Source organism: Amblyomma mixtum, chromosome 1 (assembly GCF_055824585.1).
Source record: "Amblyomma mixtum isolate Tamu chromosome 1, ASM5582458v1, whole genome shotgun sequence".
Classification (NCBI taxonomy): domain Eukaryota; kingdom Metazoa; phylum Arthropoda; class Arachnida; order Ixodida; family Ixodidae; genus Amblyomma; species Amblyomma mixtum.
The window spans coordinates 16,970,064-16,984,056 of NC_143012.1; the positions used below are offsets into that span (position 1 = coordinate 16,970,064).

At 48.7% G+C, this 13,993-nt stretch overlaps 1 protein-coding gene across 1 annotated transcript in view; it reads right to left on the minus strand.

The window, feature by feature from the left end:
- The window catches only part of LOC149365578 (uncharacterized), a 30,998-nt gene extending 29,936 nt beyond the window's left edge, over positions 1-1,062 (minus strand). Inside the window, exon 1 of the mRNA XM_089568844.1 lies at positions 976-1,062. Coding sequence (XP_089424970.1) covers positions 976-1,062 — 87 coding nt within the window. The remainder of the gene's footprint in view (positions 1-975) is intronic.
- Positions 1,063-13,993: the final 12,931 nt, after the last annotated feature.

A 13,993-nucleotide genomic window follows, 5' to 3' on the forward strand; every position in this document is an offset into this window, starting at 1 on the left:
TCGCGTGCAAACGCCAGGCAAAGGAATGAACGATGAATAAATTTTCCCAAGGAAACAATGGAGACAGCTTCACAGGCATATTTTAGCGCATAAGACGGGACGACAGAAAAACAGGACGAACACGGGCGCTACTGACAACTGCTTTATTGAAGCGAGAACGAGGCATATAAATACGCTTCTGGCCTGCGCCAGCGCTACCTACCAAGGATCTTGGAATCTACATAGGAAATCATATAAGAAGCGATCTTACATGATTTCCTATGTAGATTCCAAGTTCCCTGGTAGGTAGCGCTGGCGCAGGCCAGAGGTCTTATGCGCTAAAATATGCCTGTGAAGTCTGAACACCAACTAGCCCAAAAATTGGTAAATTGGTTTTTTTGAGGAAAGGAAATGGCGCGGTATCTGTCTCGCATATCTCGGCGGACACCTGAACCGCGCCGTAAGGGAAGGGAGGAAGGTTGGAGTGAAAGAAGAAAGAGAGAAAGAGGTGCCGTAGTGGAGGTCTCCGGAATAATTTCGACCACCCGGGGATCTTTAACGTGCACTGACATCGCACAGCACATGGGCGCCTCTTGCATTTCGCCTAACATTCAGCCCTTTTGAATGGAGAAAGGACTCTGGAAAGGAGGAACTGTCAGTTGGAAGATGTTGCGAAAGCTTGCGTCCTAGCCACGTAGTTCCTTAATATCTGTCCATCCTCGTAATCGGCATAGCAGCATCTGAAAACTAAAAAACACCAGTTTACCAATTGGGTGCTGCAGAGAGCGCTATTTCTAGGGATGTGAACCAGGTAAGCAAATTTCGGCGCCGTAATATCAACGCGGATCCCAACACCGGCTGACGCCGGCTAAGAATACGACAGTGACACGGTGCCAAATGTAACTTTGCAAAGCTTATTAGCACACCGATGAGCCTGTGTACTACTGCACCTTGCTCGTATATGAGCTCCCTTAACACGTTATGCAATCACCAGACTCGTGGACGAGCGGGTATGGGAGGTGGTGAGGTTCCTGGCGGGTTGCAGTGCTTATGGCGCTCCTCGTCAGGGTTCAAACCTGCCATCGCTGGGGTTGCTAGCAGTCCACTCCCGATCTCTTCTATACGGAAAGATGGGCGGGTGGGCTGCGGAGTCCGACCGAAGTGCAGCCTGACGGTTTCGGAATCCTGGGATAGGGAGGACTTACGCGACCCCCGTTAAACGTTTAATTTTTGGAGCGACAACAATAAGATGTGTGGTCCAGTATCAATGATGCTGGTCGCGTATCATGTCGTAATCGAAAGATTAAGCTTTCGCCTGATGAAAAAAGCTAACGTTACCCATGTTAGCCTAAGCCAAAAGGGACATGAACTCTAAACAACCATGCGCCTATATCGCACGAGTCAAACTACAGCATGAGTATGCCAGCGGTTTAGACGATAGACGCCTTTTACAAGGTACACTTAGGGATGCAAAGATCACATCAGTTAAAAATTTGGGTGGGTAATCGACACAGTAAAGAGTGCCCCCCTCCGAAATCCGGGTATAATAACGAGTCTCAACATCATCATCATGACCATCAGCCGGATAACGTCCGCTGCAAGACAAAGGCCTCTCCTACGTACTGCTCTCAAGTCCTCTCCTAACTAGCTGCTCTCACCCTATAACTTTTAACTCCCTAGCCTCACCTCTCCACTTTAGTTTAGGTCGCTGGCCGGATACTTTTTCCTACTTTTGGGGAAGCCCAGGAAATCCGGACAAACGTTTCTAGTTTACGCAGGTGCCACCATGTACCTCGTGGCGCTGAACGCTTAAAATCACTCCATAGGAGGAGGAAAGAACTTTTATTAACCAAAAGAAATGGCATTAACCACCCCATCGGCACTATAATCCGGGGAGGAAGGAGGCACCGCTTTAGATGCTGCCCTGGAGGTCTTATGTTCCAGCGACCTCTTCGGCCAGTCGGAATAGGCGGAGCTGGAGCTCAGGCTCCGAACTACGCAGCAGGGTGTCCCAGGAAATACCCCGGGAATTTCGAATTGTCGATGCACCCCATTGATTCTCTATGGCCGTCGGAAATAGGTGGTGCGAGCGCACAATTTTATAGATCAAGTTTTAAAGCGAGGAGGAGGACTCAGCCATGATAATCACCATGTTCCCGCAAAATCTCTCAGGAACCTCTACTTTTTTTTAATTACTATTTTAAACTATCGCTATTGAGTTACGCGGTGTTCACTACTGGCGGCCAAAAGATGGGGCTAGCTGCGGGGTGGCTTGGAAAGCTGGGAATGAATTTAATTTCTTGCGGCCCCTGTTCGATGGAGGCTAAACGAAAAGCCGCCGTGTGCTGTGCGATGTCAGTGCACATTAAAGATCCCCAGGTGGTGGAAATTATTCCGGAGACCTGCACTACGGCACCTCTTTCTTTTCTTCGTTCACTCCCGGCATACCCCCTTCCCTTACGGCGCGGTTTTTTTGTCCACCGAGATATGTGAGACGATAACTGCCTCATTCCCTTTCCTCAAAAATCAATTTTCAGTTTTCGATTCACAAGAGACCGCCGGATGTCTGTTTGCTGGGCGACATGGTGAACTACTGACTAGCCCTAATGTGCACTGTAGTTCAATTAGCTTTCGTATGTAGCCATAAGTTGCGCTCAGGTGAATGGTAGTGAGCAATTACTGCCTAACTGACATCCGCTCCATAGTGAAGGTTCCCTCTAAATGCATTGGAATCTCACCACCTAACTTTTGCGCTGGGCTCTCGAGCCTCTACCGTACGGTACGAGATTGCACGAGAACCCACCTCCCTCACCCTCCCTATTTAACGCACCTACCCGACACGCCACAATAACCTCGTGGGAACACGGTGGTACGAACACTCTTCTACTGGTCTGCCGTACACGGGACAACTTAGCCAGCCCTGGGCTTCTCGAATAAGGTTACCATCAAAGGCGAACCTCCTTATTAATGTCACCCTCTCTCCTTCACCCTTGTTCCGATCAAAGAACAGTATGTTGCCAACATGGGCTTCACCCCTAACGGACACTTGGGACTAGAATTGGGCGCTGTAGACAGGGCTATTTCTAGGAATGTGAACCAGGTAAGCAAATTTCGGCGCCGCAATATCAACGAGGATTCCAACACTGGCTGACGCCGGCTAAGAATACGACAGTGACACGGTGCCAAATGTAACTCTACAAAGTTTATTAGCACACCGATGAGCCTGTGTACTACTGCACCTTGCTCGTGTATGAGCTCCCTTAAAACCTTATGCAATCACCAGACCCATGGGCGAGCGGGGATGGGAGGTGGTGAGGTTCCTGGCGGGTTGCAGTGCTTATGGCGCTCCTCGTCAGGGTTCAAACCTGCCATCGCTGGGGTTGCTAGTAGTCCACTCCCGATCTCTTCAATACGGAAAGATCGGCGGGTGGGCTGCGGAGTCCGACCGAAGTGCAGCCTGACGGTTTCGGAATCCTGGGATAGGAAGGACTTACGCGACCCCCGTTAAACGTTTTATTTTTGGAGCAACAACAGTAAGATGTGTGGTCCAGTATAAATGATGCTGGTCGCGTATCATGTCGTCATCGAAAGATTAAGCTACAGCCTGCTGGAAAAAGGTAACGTTACCCAGGTTAGCCTTAGCCAAAAGGGTCATGAAATCTAAACAACCACACGCCTATATCGCACGAGTGAAATTACAGCATGAATATGCGAGCGGTTTAGAGGATAGACGCCTTTTACAAGGTACAATTAGGGATGCAAAGATCACATCAGTTAAAAATTTGGTCGGGTGTACACTTCGAGGATGCAACTCACAATGATGTGTCATGCGTGGTGATGGGATTCGTGTGGGCCTATTTGGCCGCAAGGGCAATATGGGCCAAGAAATCGACGCAGTAAAGGGTGCCCCACTCAGAAATCCAGGTGTAATAACGAGTCTCAGCATCATCATCATGATCATGAGCCGGATAACGTCCGCTGCAAGACAAGGGCCTCTCCTATTGCTCTCAAGTCCTGTCGTAGCTAGCTGCGGTCACCCTATCCCTTTTAATTCCCTAGTCTCACCTGTACACTTTACTTCAGGTCGCTGCCCGGATACTTTTTGCTACTCTTGGGGAAGACCAGGAAATTCGGACATACGTTTCTAGTTTACGCAGCTGCCACCATGTAACTCGTGCCGCTGAGCGCTAAATATCACTCCATAGGAGGAGGAAAGAACTTTTATTAACCAAAAGAAATGGCATTCCCCACCCCATCGGCACTATAATCCGGGGAAGCAGGAGGCACCGCTTTAGATGCTGCCCGGGAGGTCTTGTGTTCCGGCGGCCTCTTCAGCCAGTCGGAAGAGGCGGAGCTGGAGCTCAGGGTCTGATCTACGCAGCAGGATGTCCCAGGAAATCCCCCCAGAAATTTCGAATTGTCGATGCACCCCATTGATTCTCCATGGCCGTCGGAAATAGGCGGTGCGAGCGCAGGATTTTGTAGATAAAGTTTTAAAGCGAGGAGGAGGACTGAGCCATGATAATCACCATGTTCACGCAAAATCTCTCAGGACCCTCTACTTTTCTTAAAGTTACTATTTTAAACTATCTCTATTGAGTTACTCGGTGTTCGCTACTGGCGGCCAAAAAATGGCGCTAGCTGCAGGATGGCTTGGAAAGCTGGGCATGAATTTACTTTGTTGCGGCCTCGTTTCGTTGAAGGCGAAACGAAAAGGCGCCCGTGTGCTGTGCGATCTCAGTGCACTTTAAAGGTCCCCAGGTGCTCGAAATTATTCCGGAGCCTTCCACTACGGCAGCCTTCACTCTCTTTCTTCCTTCACTCCCTCCTTTATCCCGTCCTTTACGGCGCGGTTCCGGTGTCCATAGAGATATGTGAGGCAATAACTCGAAATTCTTTTCTTCGCACACAAAGACGACACAATAAGACAAGAGAGAGGACGGAGCGCGAACTTTCAACTGTTTTATTCCGGAAAAGTACATGACATTTATACCAAAAGAATGGATAATCATAGATGCCACGTGCAAGCCAAAATCCGGGAAAAAGCATAAAGGAAGGGCACAGGTGACTCATCTCTTATCTAATTTATATAGAAAGGCCAAATATTTGTCATACAATGTCACATATGGTGTACTAACACATGCACTACCGCCTTTTTTAATATGGTATCATATGGTAGAATTGGCTCAGGCCTACCCTAATAGGAAAGGCGGTAGTTCATCTGTTAATACACCATCTGTGACGTTGTATGAAAAAGGTTTTGCCTTTCTAGATAAATTAGATAAGAGGCGAGTCACCTGTGCCCTTTCTTTGTGCTTTTTCCGGGTTTGCATCTATGATTATCCATTTTTTTATAAATGGCATGTACTTTTCCGGAATAAAACAATTGAATGTTTGCGCTCCGTCCTGTCTCCCTTGTCTTATTGGGTTGTCTTTGTGTGCGCAAAAAACAAATTCTGAGAATTAACCAGCTAGCCCCATAACGCAATAACTGCCCCATTTCTTTTCCTCAAAAAACAGTTTTCAGTTTTCAATTCACAAGAGACCGTCGGGTGTCTGTTTTCCGGGTGACATTTTGAAAAATTGACTAGCCCTAATGTGGAGTGCCATTCAATTAGCCTCCATGTAGGCATATAGTTGCGCTCACGGGAATGGCAATGAGCGATTACTGCCTAACAGACATCCGCTCAACTGTAGAGGTTACTCCTAAATGCATTGGAATCTCACCACCTAACTTGTGCGCAGGGCTCCCGAGCCTCTACCGTACGGTACGAGAATGCGCGAGAACTCTCCTCCCTCACCCTTCCGATTCAACGCACCTCCCGGAACGGCACAAGAACCTCGTGGGAACACGGCGGTATACGAACACTCTTCTGCTGGTCTGCCGTACACGGGAAACCCCAGCTAGCCCTGGGCTTCTGGAATAAGGCTACCCTCAATGGCACACCCGTTTAACAAAGTCACCCGCTCTCCTTCATCCATCTTCCGGTCAAAGAACACTGTTGCCAACATGGGCTTCACCCCTAACGGACACTTGGGACTAGAATTGGGCGCGGTAGAGAGGGCTATTTCTAGGGATATGAACCAGGAAAGCAAATTTCGGCACCGCAATATCAACGAGGATTCCAACACTGGCTGACGCCGGCTAAGACTACGACAGTGACACGGTGCCAAATGTGGCTCTACAATGTTTATTAGCACACCGATGAGCCTGTGTACGACTGCACCTCACTCGTATATGAGCTCCCTTAAAACCTTATGCAATCACCAGACTCATGGGCGAGCGGGGATGGGAGGTGGTGAGGTTCCTGGCGGGTTGCAGTGCTCATGGCGCTCCTCGTCAGGGTTCAAACCTGCCATCGCTGGGGTTGCTGGTAGTCCACTCCCGATCTCTTCTATACGGAAAGATGGGAGGGTGGGCTGCGGAGTCCGACCGAAGTGCAGCCTGACGGTTTCGGAATCCTGGGATAGGGAGGACTTACACGACCCCCGTTAAACGTTTAATTTTTGGAGCGACAACAGTAAGATGTGCGGTCCAGTATAAACGATGCTGGTCGCGTATCATGTCATAATCGAAAGATTAAGCTTTCGCCTGCTGGAAAATGGTAACGTTACCCAGGTTAGCCTTAGCCAAAAGGGTCATGAAATCTAAACAACCATACGCCTATATCGCATGAGTCAAATAACAGCATGAATATGCCAGCGGTTTAGACGATAGACGCCTTTTGCAGGGTACAAATATGGATGCAAAGATCACATCACTTAAAAATTTGGTCGAATGTACACCTCCAGGATGTAACTCACAATGATGTGACATGCGTGGTAATGGGATTTGTGTGGGCTTATTTGACCTCAAGGGCAATGTGGGCCAAGAAATCGACGCAGTAAAGAGTGCCCCACTACGAAATCCGGGTGTAATAACGAGTCTCAGCATCATCATCATGATCATCAGCCGGATAACGTCCGCCGGAAGACAAAGGCCTCTACTATTGGTCTCAAGTCCTCTCGTAGCTAGCTGCTCTCATCCTATCCCTTTTAACTCCCTAGTCTCACCTGTCCACTTTACTTTAGGTCGCTGCCCGGATACTTTTTCCTACTCCTGGGGAAGCCCAGGAAATCCGGACATACGTTTCTAGTTCGCGCAGCTACCAACATGTACCTCGTGGCGCTGAACGCTCAAAATCACTCCATAGGAGGAGGAAAGAACTTTTATTAACCAAAAGAAATGGTATCCTTCTATCACCCTCGGCACTAGGCCTGTGAGGCAGGAGGCACCGCTTTAGATGCTGCCTGGGAGGTCTTGTGTCCCGGCGGCCTCTTCAGCCTGTCGGAAGAGGCGGAGCTGGAGCTCAGGGACCGATTTACGCAGCAGGGTGTCCCAGGAAATCGCCCCGGGAATTTCGAATTGTCGGTGCACCCCATTCATTCTCTGTGGCCGTCGGAAATAGGTGGTGCGAGCGCAGGATTTTATAGATCAAGTTTTGCAACGAGGAAGAGGCCTCAACCATGATAATCACCATGTTCACGCAAAATCTCTCAGGACCCTCTACTTTTCTTAAGATTACTATTTTAAGATTAAGATTACTATTTTAAACTATCGCTATTGAGTTACTCGGTGTTCGCTACTGGCGGCCAAAAGATGGCGCTAGCTGCCGGATGGCTTGGAAAGCTGGGCATGAATTTACTTGGTTGCGGCCGCGTTTCGATGGAGGCGAAACGAAAAGGCGCCCGTGTGCTGTGCGATGCCAGTGCACGTTTAAGATCCCCAGGTGGTCGAAATTATTCCGGAGCTTTCCACTACAGGACCTCTTTCTCTTTCTTCGTTCACTCCCGGCTTACTCCCCTCTCTTACGGCGCGGTTCCTGTGTCCTCCGAGATATGTGAGACGATAACTGCCCCGTTTCCTTTCCTCAAAAACCGATTTTCAATTTTCACGTCACAAGAGGCCGTCGCATGTCTGTTTGCCGGGTGACATGGTGAACTACTGACTAGCCCTAATGTGGAGTGCAGGTCAATGAGCTAAGTAGCGCTCAGGTGAATGGTAGTCAGCAATTACTGCCTAAATAATATCCAGTCCACAGGGAAGGTTCCCTCTAAATGCATTGGAATCTCACCACCTAACTTTTGCGCTGGTCTCTCGAGCCTCTGCCGAAAGGTACTAGACTACATGAGAACCCCCTCCCTCACTCTCCCTATTTAATGCACCTACCCGCAACGCCACAATAACCCAGTAAGAACACGATGGTAAGAAGACTCTTCTACTTGTCTGCCGTACACGGGGCATTCTAGCCAGCTTTGGGCTTCTGGAATAAGGTCACCCTCAAATGCAAACCCCTTTACTTAAGTCTCCCTCTCTCCTTCACCCTTCTTCCGATCAAAGAACAGTATGTTGCCAACAAGGGCTTGACCCTTAACGGACACTTTGGACAAGAATTGGGCGCTGTAGAGAGGGCTATTTCTAGGGATGTGAACCACGTAAGCAAATTTCGGCGCCGCAATACCACCGAGGATTCCAACACTGGCTGACGCCGGCTAAGATTACGACAGTGAGACAGTGCCAAATGTAACTCTACAAAGTTTATTAGCACACCGATGAGCCTCTGCACGACTTCACCTCACTCGTATATGAGCTCCCTTATTACCTTATACAATCACCAGACTCATGGGCGAGCGGGTATGGGAGGTGGTGAGGTTCCTGGCGGGTTGCAGTGCTCATGGCGCTCCTCGTCAGGGTTCAAACCTGCCATCGCTGGGGTTGCTAGCAGTCCGCTCCCGATCTCTTCAATACGGAAAGATCGGCGGGTGGGCCGCGGAGTCCGACCGAAGTGCAGCCTGACGGTTTCGGAATCCTGGGATAGGAAGGACTTACGCGACCCCCGTTAAACGTTTATTTTTTGGAGCGACAACAGCAAGATGTGTGGTCCAGTATAAACGATGCATGGTGTCGTATTATGTCGTAATCGAAAGATTAAGCTTTCACCTGCTGGACAAAGCGAATGTTACCCAGGTTAGCCTCATCCAAAAGGGACATGCTCTAAACAATAATACGCTCATACTGGAGTAAAAAGGGACTAAGCTCTGCTCTAGCACAATCCTTTTTATAAAAGGAAGTGCACTGGAGGGCAGATTACTCTCTTTTTACTCCTTTCGGTTTAGAGCGTGCGGACAGAGTGGTAAGCTATACAAAGTGTAGTCTTGGGGTTTGGGAGCAGGCGCAGTTATGAGTTGTTCGGGCAGGCGCGAGAGATTTATCACTGTCGTCTTGGGACAGAGGAGGACAGAAAGTGTAGCAGTTTTCCCGCGACAGCGTTAAAGCTCCCGTTCTGCACATAATTTTGAGCGAAAAAGCAGATGGCCCGCCTGCCACCTGTCACGTGACACTGTGACGTCGTCACAACCTTCCCAGTGTGGCAGGTGGTAACCTGCCTAACGCATTGTGGCAAACTGCATACCGGGGTAGGTAGCAGGAAAATCAATGACTGGTAGCGAGATGTTGATCAGGAAGAGCAACGTAGATCTCACGGGATCCACAGGTGGCTTTGTTTGGAACAGCTAGCCGCCTTCCGGGGCAGTGGCGCATCGCTTAACCACTGCACCACGGGGCCAAGAGTGGTATGAGAACAAATCCCCGCTATCTATGAATGTAACGTATGGACATGTAAGCGGAAGCTAGGCGACACAGAAGGATTACTTGAAGGAAGGGATCTCTAATGTCATCACATTGTACTCTTAAGGGTACTTTAAGCGTTACGTGATGGTGAAAGAAAGAACAGTATCCGTTTCTGCGAAGCGATAAGTTGTTTTGTACCCCTGAGTGATAAAGGTCTCTTTTTTACCACCGGAAGAGTAGTTGTGGCCTGTTTGCTTCTGCCAAAGATGACAGAGACAACTTCGTTATAAAGCAGCACTAAGCATCGAGGATATACTACGCTAGGGTAACGAAAGGGAAGTGGTCCGTAAGCTGTTCCGACGCTATACTATAGGCCCGCCACGTTGGGTGGCAGATCACTTCCGATATTATAAAGTGCAGCAGATAAGAAACAACAACACAGAAGAAATGAACAAACAAGCTCGCCTTTGTCAGTAGAGCGACTGCCCCAGATAGGCTGTGGTCCCGGGTTCGAACCGCTGTTCAGGACGAATTTTTCTTCAGCTGCGAAGCATTTATAAAAACTGTAATGGATTCCTGTATTGCTCTATTACTGCGTTTTAGTTAATTCTAAGGAGTAATTACTCTCTTACTAAATTCGAAGCATGTCGCACTGCAAAAATTCTATTTGTTCAATTTCAAAACTGTGAAGTTGGGCCAAGCAGACAACAGCTGCACAGTTGCAAGAACCTCGACGAGCTGGCAAAGTTTAAACATTGTCGAGTTAATTAGACATGCAATTTCTCTTGACTGGGTTTCGTGTAAGGAAAACGGTGAATCGCTGGGAGATTTTTTTCTCTTCACAACTACCGTAGTAGCTATCCTACGAGGTCATCACTCTAGCTGTGCCCTGCATGCGGGAACAGCTGCTGTGAAAACGGACCGCACGGCTCATGATGAAAGACTTCGCGCCAGCCATTACAGAATGCAGGGTGACATCGAAAGCTGGCACGTGACTGCATGAATGGTAGCGGGAAATACTTGAGCAGGCAGGGGATTCAAAGACTGAGCACAACATAAGCCGCCAGGAGAACGCACCGGGACTCCTACCTGATGTGCCTGTTTTAGTCCACTTTGCTATGTAAAGTCAGAAGTATAAGCGGCAACTGAATCTCCCACTTTCCAATGAGAACGTTATTCATGTGAACCGAGCATGTACAATCAGTCAAATCTTTAAATGGCATGACTTTTGCATCCCTAATTGCACCTTGTAAAAGGCTTGTCTGGGCTAAACGGCTGGCATATTCTATGCTGTAATTTGACGCGAGTGGTGGGTTTTGGGTGTTAATTTTTTTCATATTATGCTTGATTAGATTAATTGCCTGATTAAATCAAAATTATTAGTACCCTTCACTTACTGCAGCTACGAAGAGCCATAAAAATGGGGATACGTAGTAGTGGTTATGGTGACGCAATCGCCGTAACTCTGGGTATATAAAGGACTTGTCTAGCACTGGAGGAGTGGTAGTTTACCCAGAGGAGGAAGCGAGATGCACCAGAATCATTGCTGCGTGCGGCGCTTGTTTTTCTTCTTCATAACTGCAGACGATGCGGATTTCAAACAATTTCGATCCAGTCAGGCAAGTACTCCTTTCAAACATAATATGATAAAAAGTGGACCGCCAAATGCCATCGCACGAGTCAAAAAACAGCATGAATATGCCAGCGGTTTAGGCGATAGACGCCTTCTACAAGGTACAATTAGGGATGCAAAGATAACGGCAGTTAAAAATTTGATCGGGTGTGCACCTCCAGTATGTAACTCACAATGATGTTCCACGCGTGTTAATGCGATTCGTGTGGGCTTATTTGGCCTCAAGGGCAATGTGGGCCAAGAAATCGACAATGCACGTTAAAGATCCCCAGGTGGTCGAAATTATTCCGCAGACCTCCACTACGGCACATCTTTCTCTCTCTCTTCTTTCACTCCCACCTTCCCCCCTTCCCTTACGGCGCGGTTGACGTGTCCGCCGAGATATGTGAGACAGATACTATGCCATTTCCTTTCCTCAAAAATCAGTTTACGAATTGGGCGCTGTAGAGAGCGCTATTTCTAGGGATGTGAACCAGTTAAGCAAATTTCGGCGCCGCAATATCAACGAGGATTTCAACACTGGCTGACGCCGGCTAAGAATACGACAATGACACGGTGCCAAATGTAACTTTACAAAGTTTATTAGCACACCGATGAGCCTGTGTACGACTGCACCTCACTCCTATATGAGCTCCCTTAAAACCTTATGCAATCACCAGACTCATGGGCGAGCGGGGATGGGAGGTGGTGAGGTTCCTGGCGGGTTGCAGTGCTTATGGCGCTCCTCGTCAGGGTTCAAACCTGCCATCGCTGGGGTTGCTAGCAGTCCACTCCCGATCTCTTCTATACGGAAAGATGGGCGGGTGGGCTGCGGAGTCCGACCGAAGTGCAGCCTGACGGTTTCGGAATCCTGGGATAGGAAGGACTTACGCGACCCTCGTTAAACGTTTAATTTTTGGAGCGGCAACAATAAGATGTGTGGTCCAGTATCAATGATGCTGGTCGCGTATCATGTAATCGAAAGATTAAGCTTTCACCTGCTGGAAAAAGCTAATGTTACCCAGGTTAGCCTAAGCCAAAAGGGACATGAACTCTAAAGAACCATACGCCTATATCGCACGAGTCAAATTACAGCATGAATATGCCAGCGGTTTAGACGATAGATGCCTTTTACAAGGTAAAATTAGGGATGCAAAGATCACATCAGTTAAAAATTTGGGCGGGTAATCGGCACATTAAAGAGTGCCCCCCTCCGAAATCCGGGTATAATAACGAGTCTCAGCATCATCATCATGATCATCAGCCGGATAACGTCCGCTGCAAGACAAAGGCCTCTCCTATTGCTCTCAAGTCCTCTCCTAACTATCTGCTCTCATCCTATCCCTTTTAACTCCCTAGTCTCACCTGTCCACTTTAGTTTAGGTCGCTGGCCGGATAATTTTTCCTATTCTTGGGAAGCCCAGGAAATCCGGACAAACGTTTCTAGTTTACGCAGCTTCCACCATGTACCTCGTGGCGCTGAACGCTCGAAATCACTCCATAGGAGGAGGAAAGAACTTTTATTAACCAAAAGAAATAGTATCCTCCCACCACCCTCGGCACTATAATCCGGGGAGGCAGGAGGGACCGCTTTAGATGCTGCCCGGGAGGTCTTGTGTTCCGGCGGCCTCTTCAGCCAGTCGGAAGAGGCGGAGCTGTAGCTTAGGCTCCGAAAATCACCCCGGGAATTTCGAATTGTCGATGCGCCCCATTGATTCTCTATGGCCGTCGGAAATGGGTGGTGCGGGCGCAGGATTTTATAGACCAATTTTTAAAGCGAGGAAGAGGACTCAGCCATGATAATCACGAAGTTCACGCAAAATCTCTCAGGAACCTCTACTTTTTTAAAATTACTATTCTAAACTATCGCTATTGAGTTACTCGGTGTTCGCTACTGGCGGCCAAAAGATGGCGGTAGCTGTCGGATGGATTGGAAAGCTGGGTATGAATTTACTTTGTTGCGGCCGCATTTCGATGGAGGCGAAACGAAAAGGCGCCCGTGGGCTGTGCGATGTCAGTGCACGTTAAAGATCTTCAGGTGCTCGAAATTATTCCGGAGCCATCCACTACGGGACCTCTTTCTCTTTCTTCGTTCACTCCCGGCTTACTCCCTTCCCTTACTGCGCGGTTCCGGTGTCCACCGAGATATGTGAGACGATAACTGCCCGATTCCCTTTCCTCAAAAACCAATTTTCAATTTTCGATTCACAAGAGACCGCCGGATGTCTGTTTGCCGGGTGACATGGTGAACAACTGACTAGCCCTAATGAGGAGTGGAGTTCAATCAGCTTCCCTGTATGGCCATAAGTTGCGCCCAGGTGAATGGTAGTGAGCAATTACTGCTTAACTGACATCCGCTCCAGAGTGAAGGTTCCCTCTAAATGCATTGGAATCTCACCACCTAACTTTTGCGCTGGGATCTCGAGCCTCCACCGTACGGTACGAGATTGCATGAGAACCCCCCCCTCCCTCACTCCCTATTTAACGCACCGACCCTCAACGCCACAATAACCTCGTGGGAACACGACGGTACGAACACTCTTCTGCTGGTCTGCCGTACACGGGACAACTTAGACAGCCCTGGCCTTGTGGAATATGCATCACCCTCCTAATGCGAACCTCTTTAACAAAGTCACCCTCTCTCCTTCATCCATCTTCCGATCAAAGAACAGTATGTTGCCAACATGGGCTTGACCCCTAACGGACACTTGGGACTAGAATTGGGTGCTGCAGAGGGGGCTATTTGTAAGGATGTGAACCAGGTAAGCAAATTTCCGCGTCGCAATACCAAC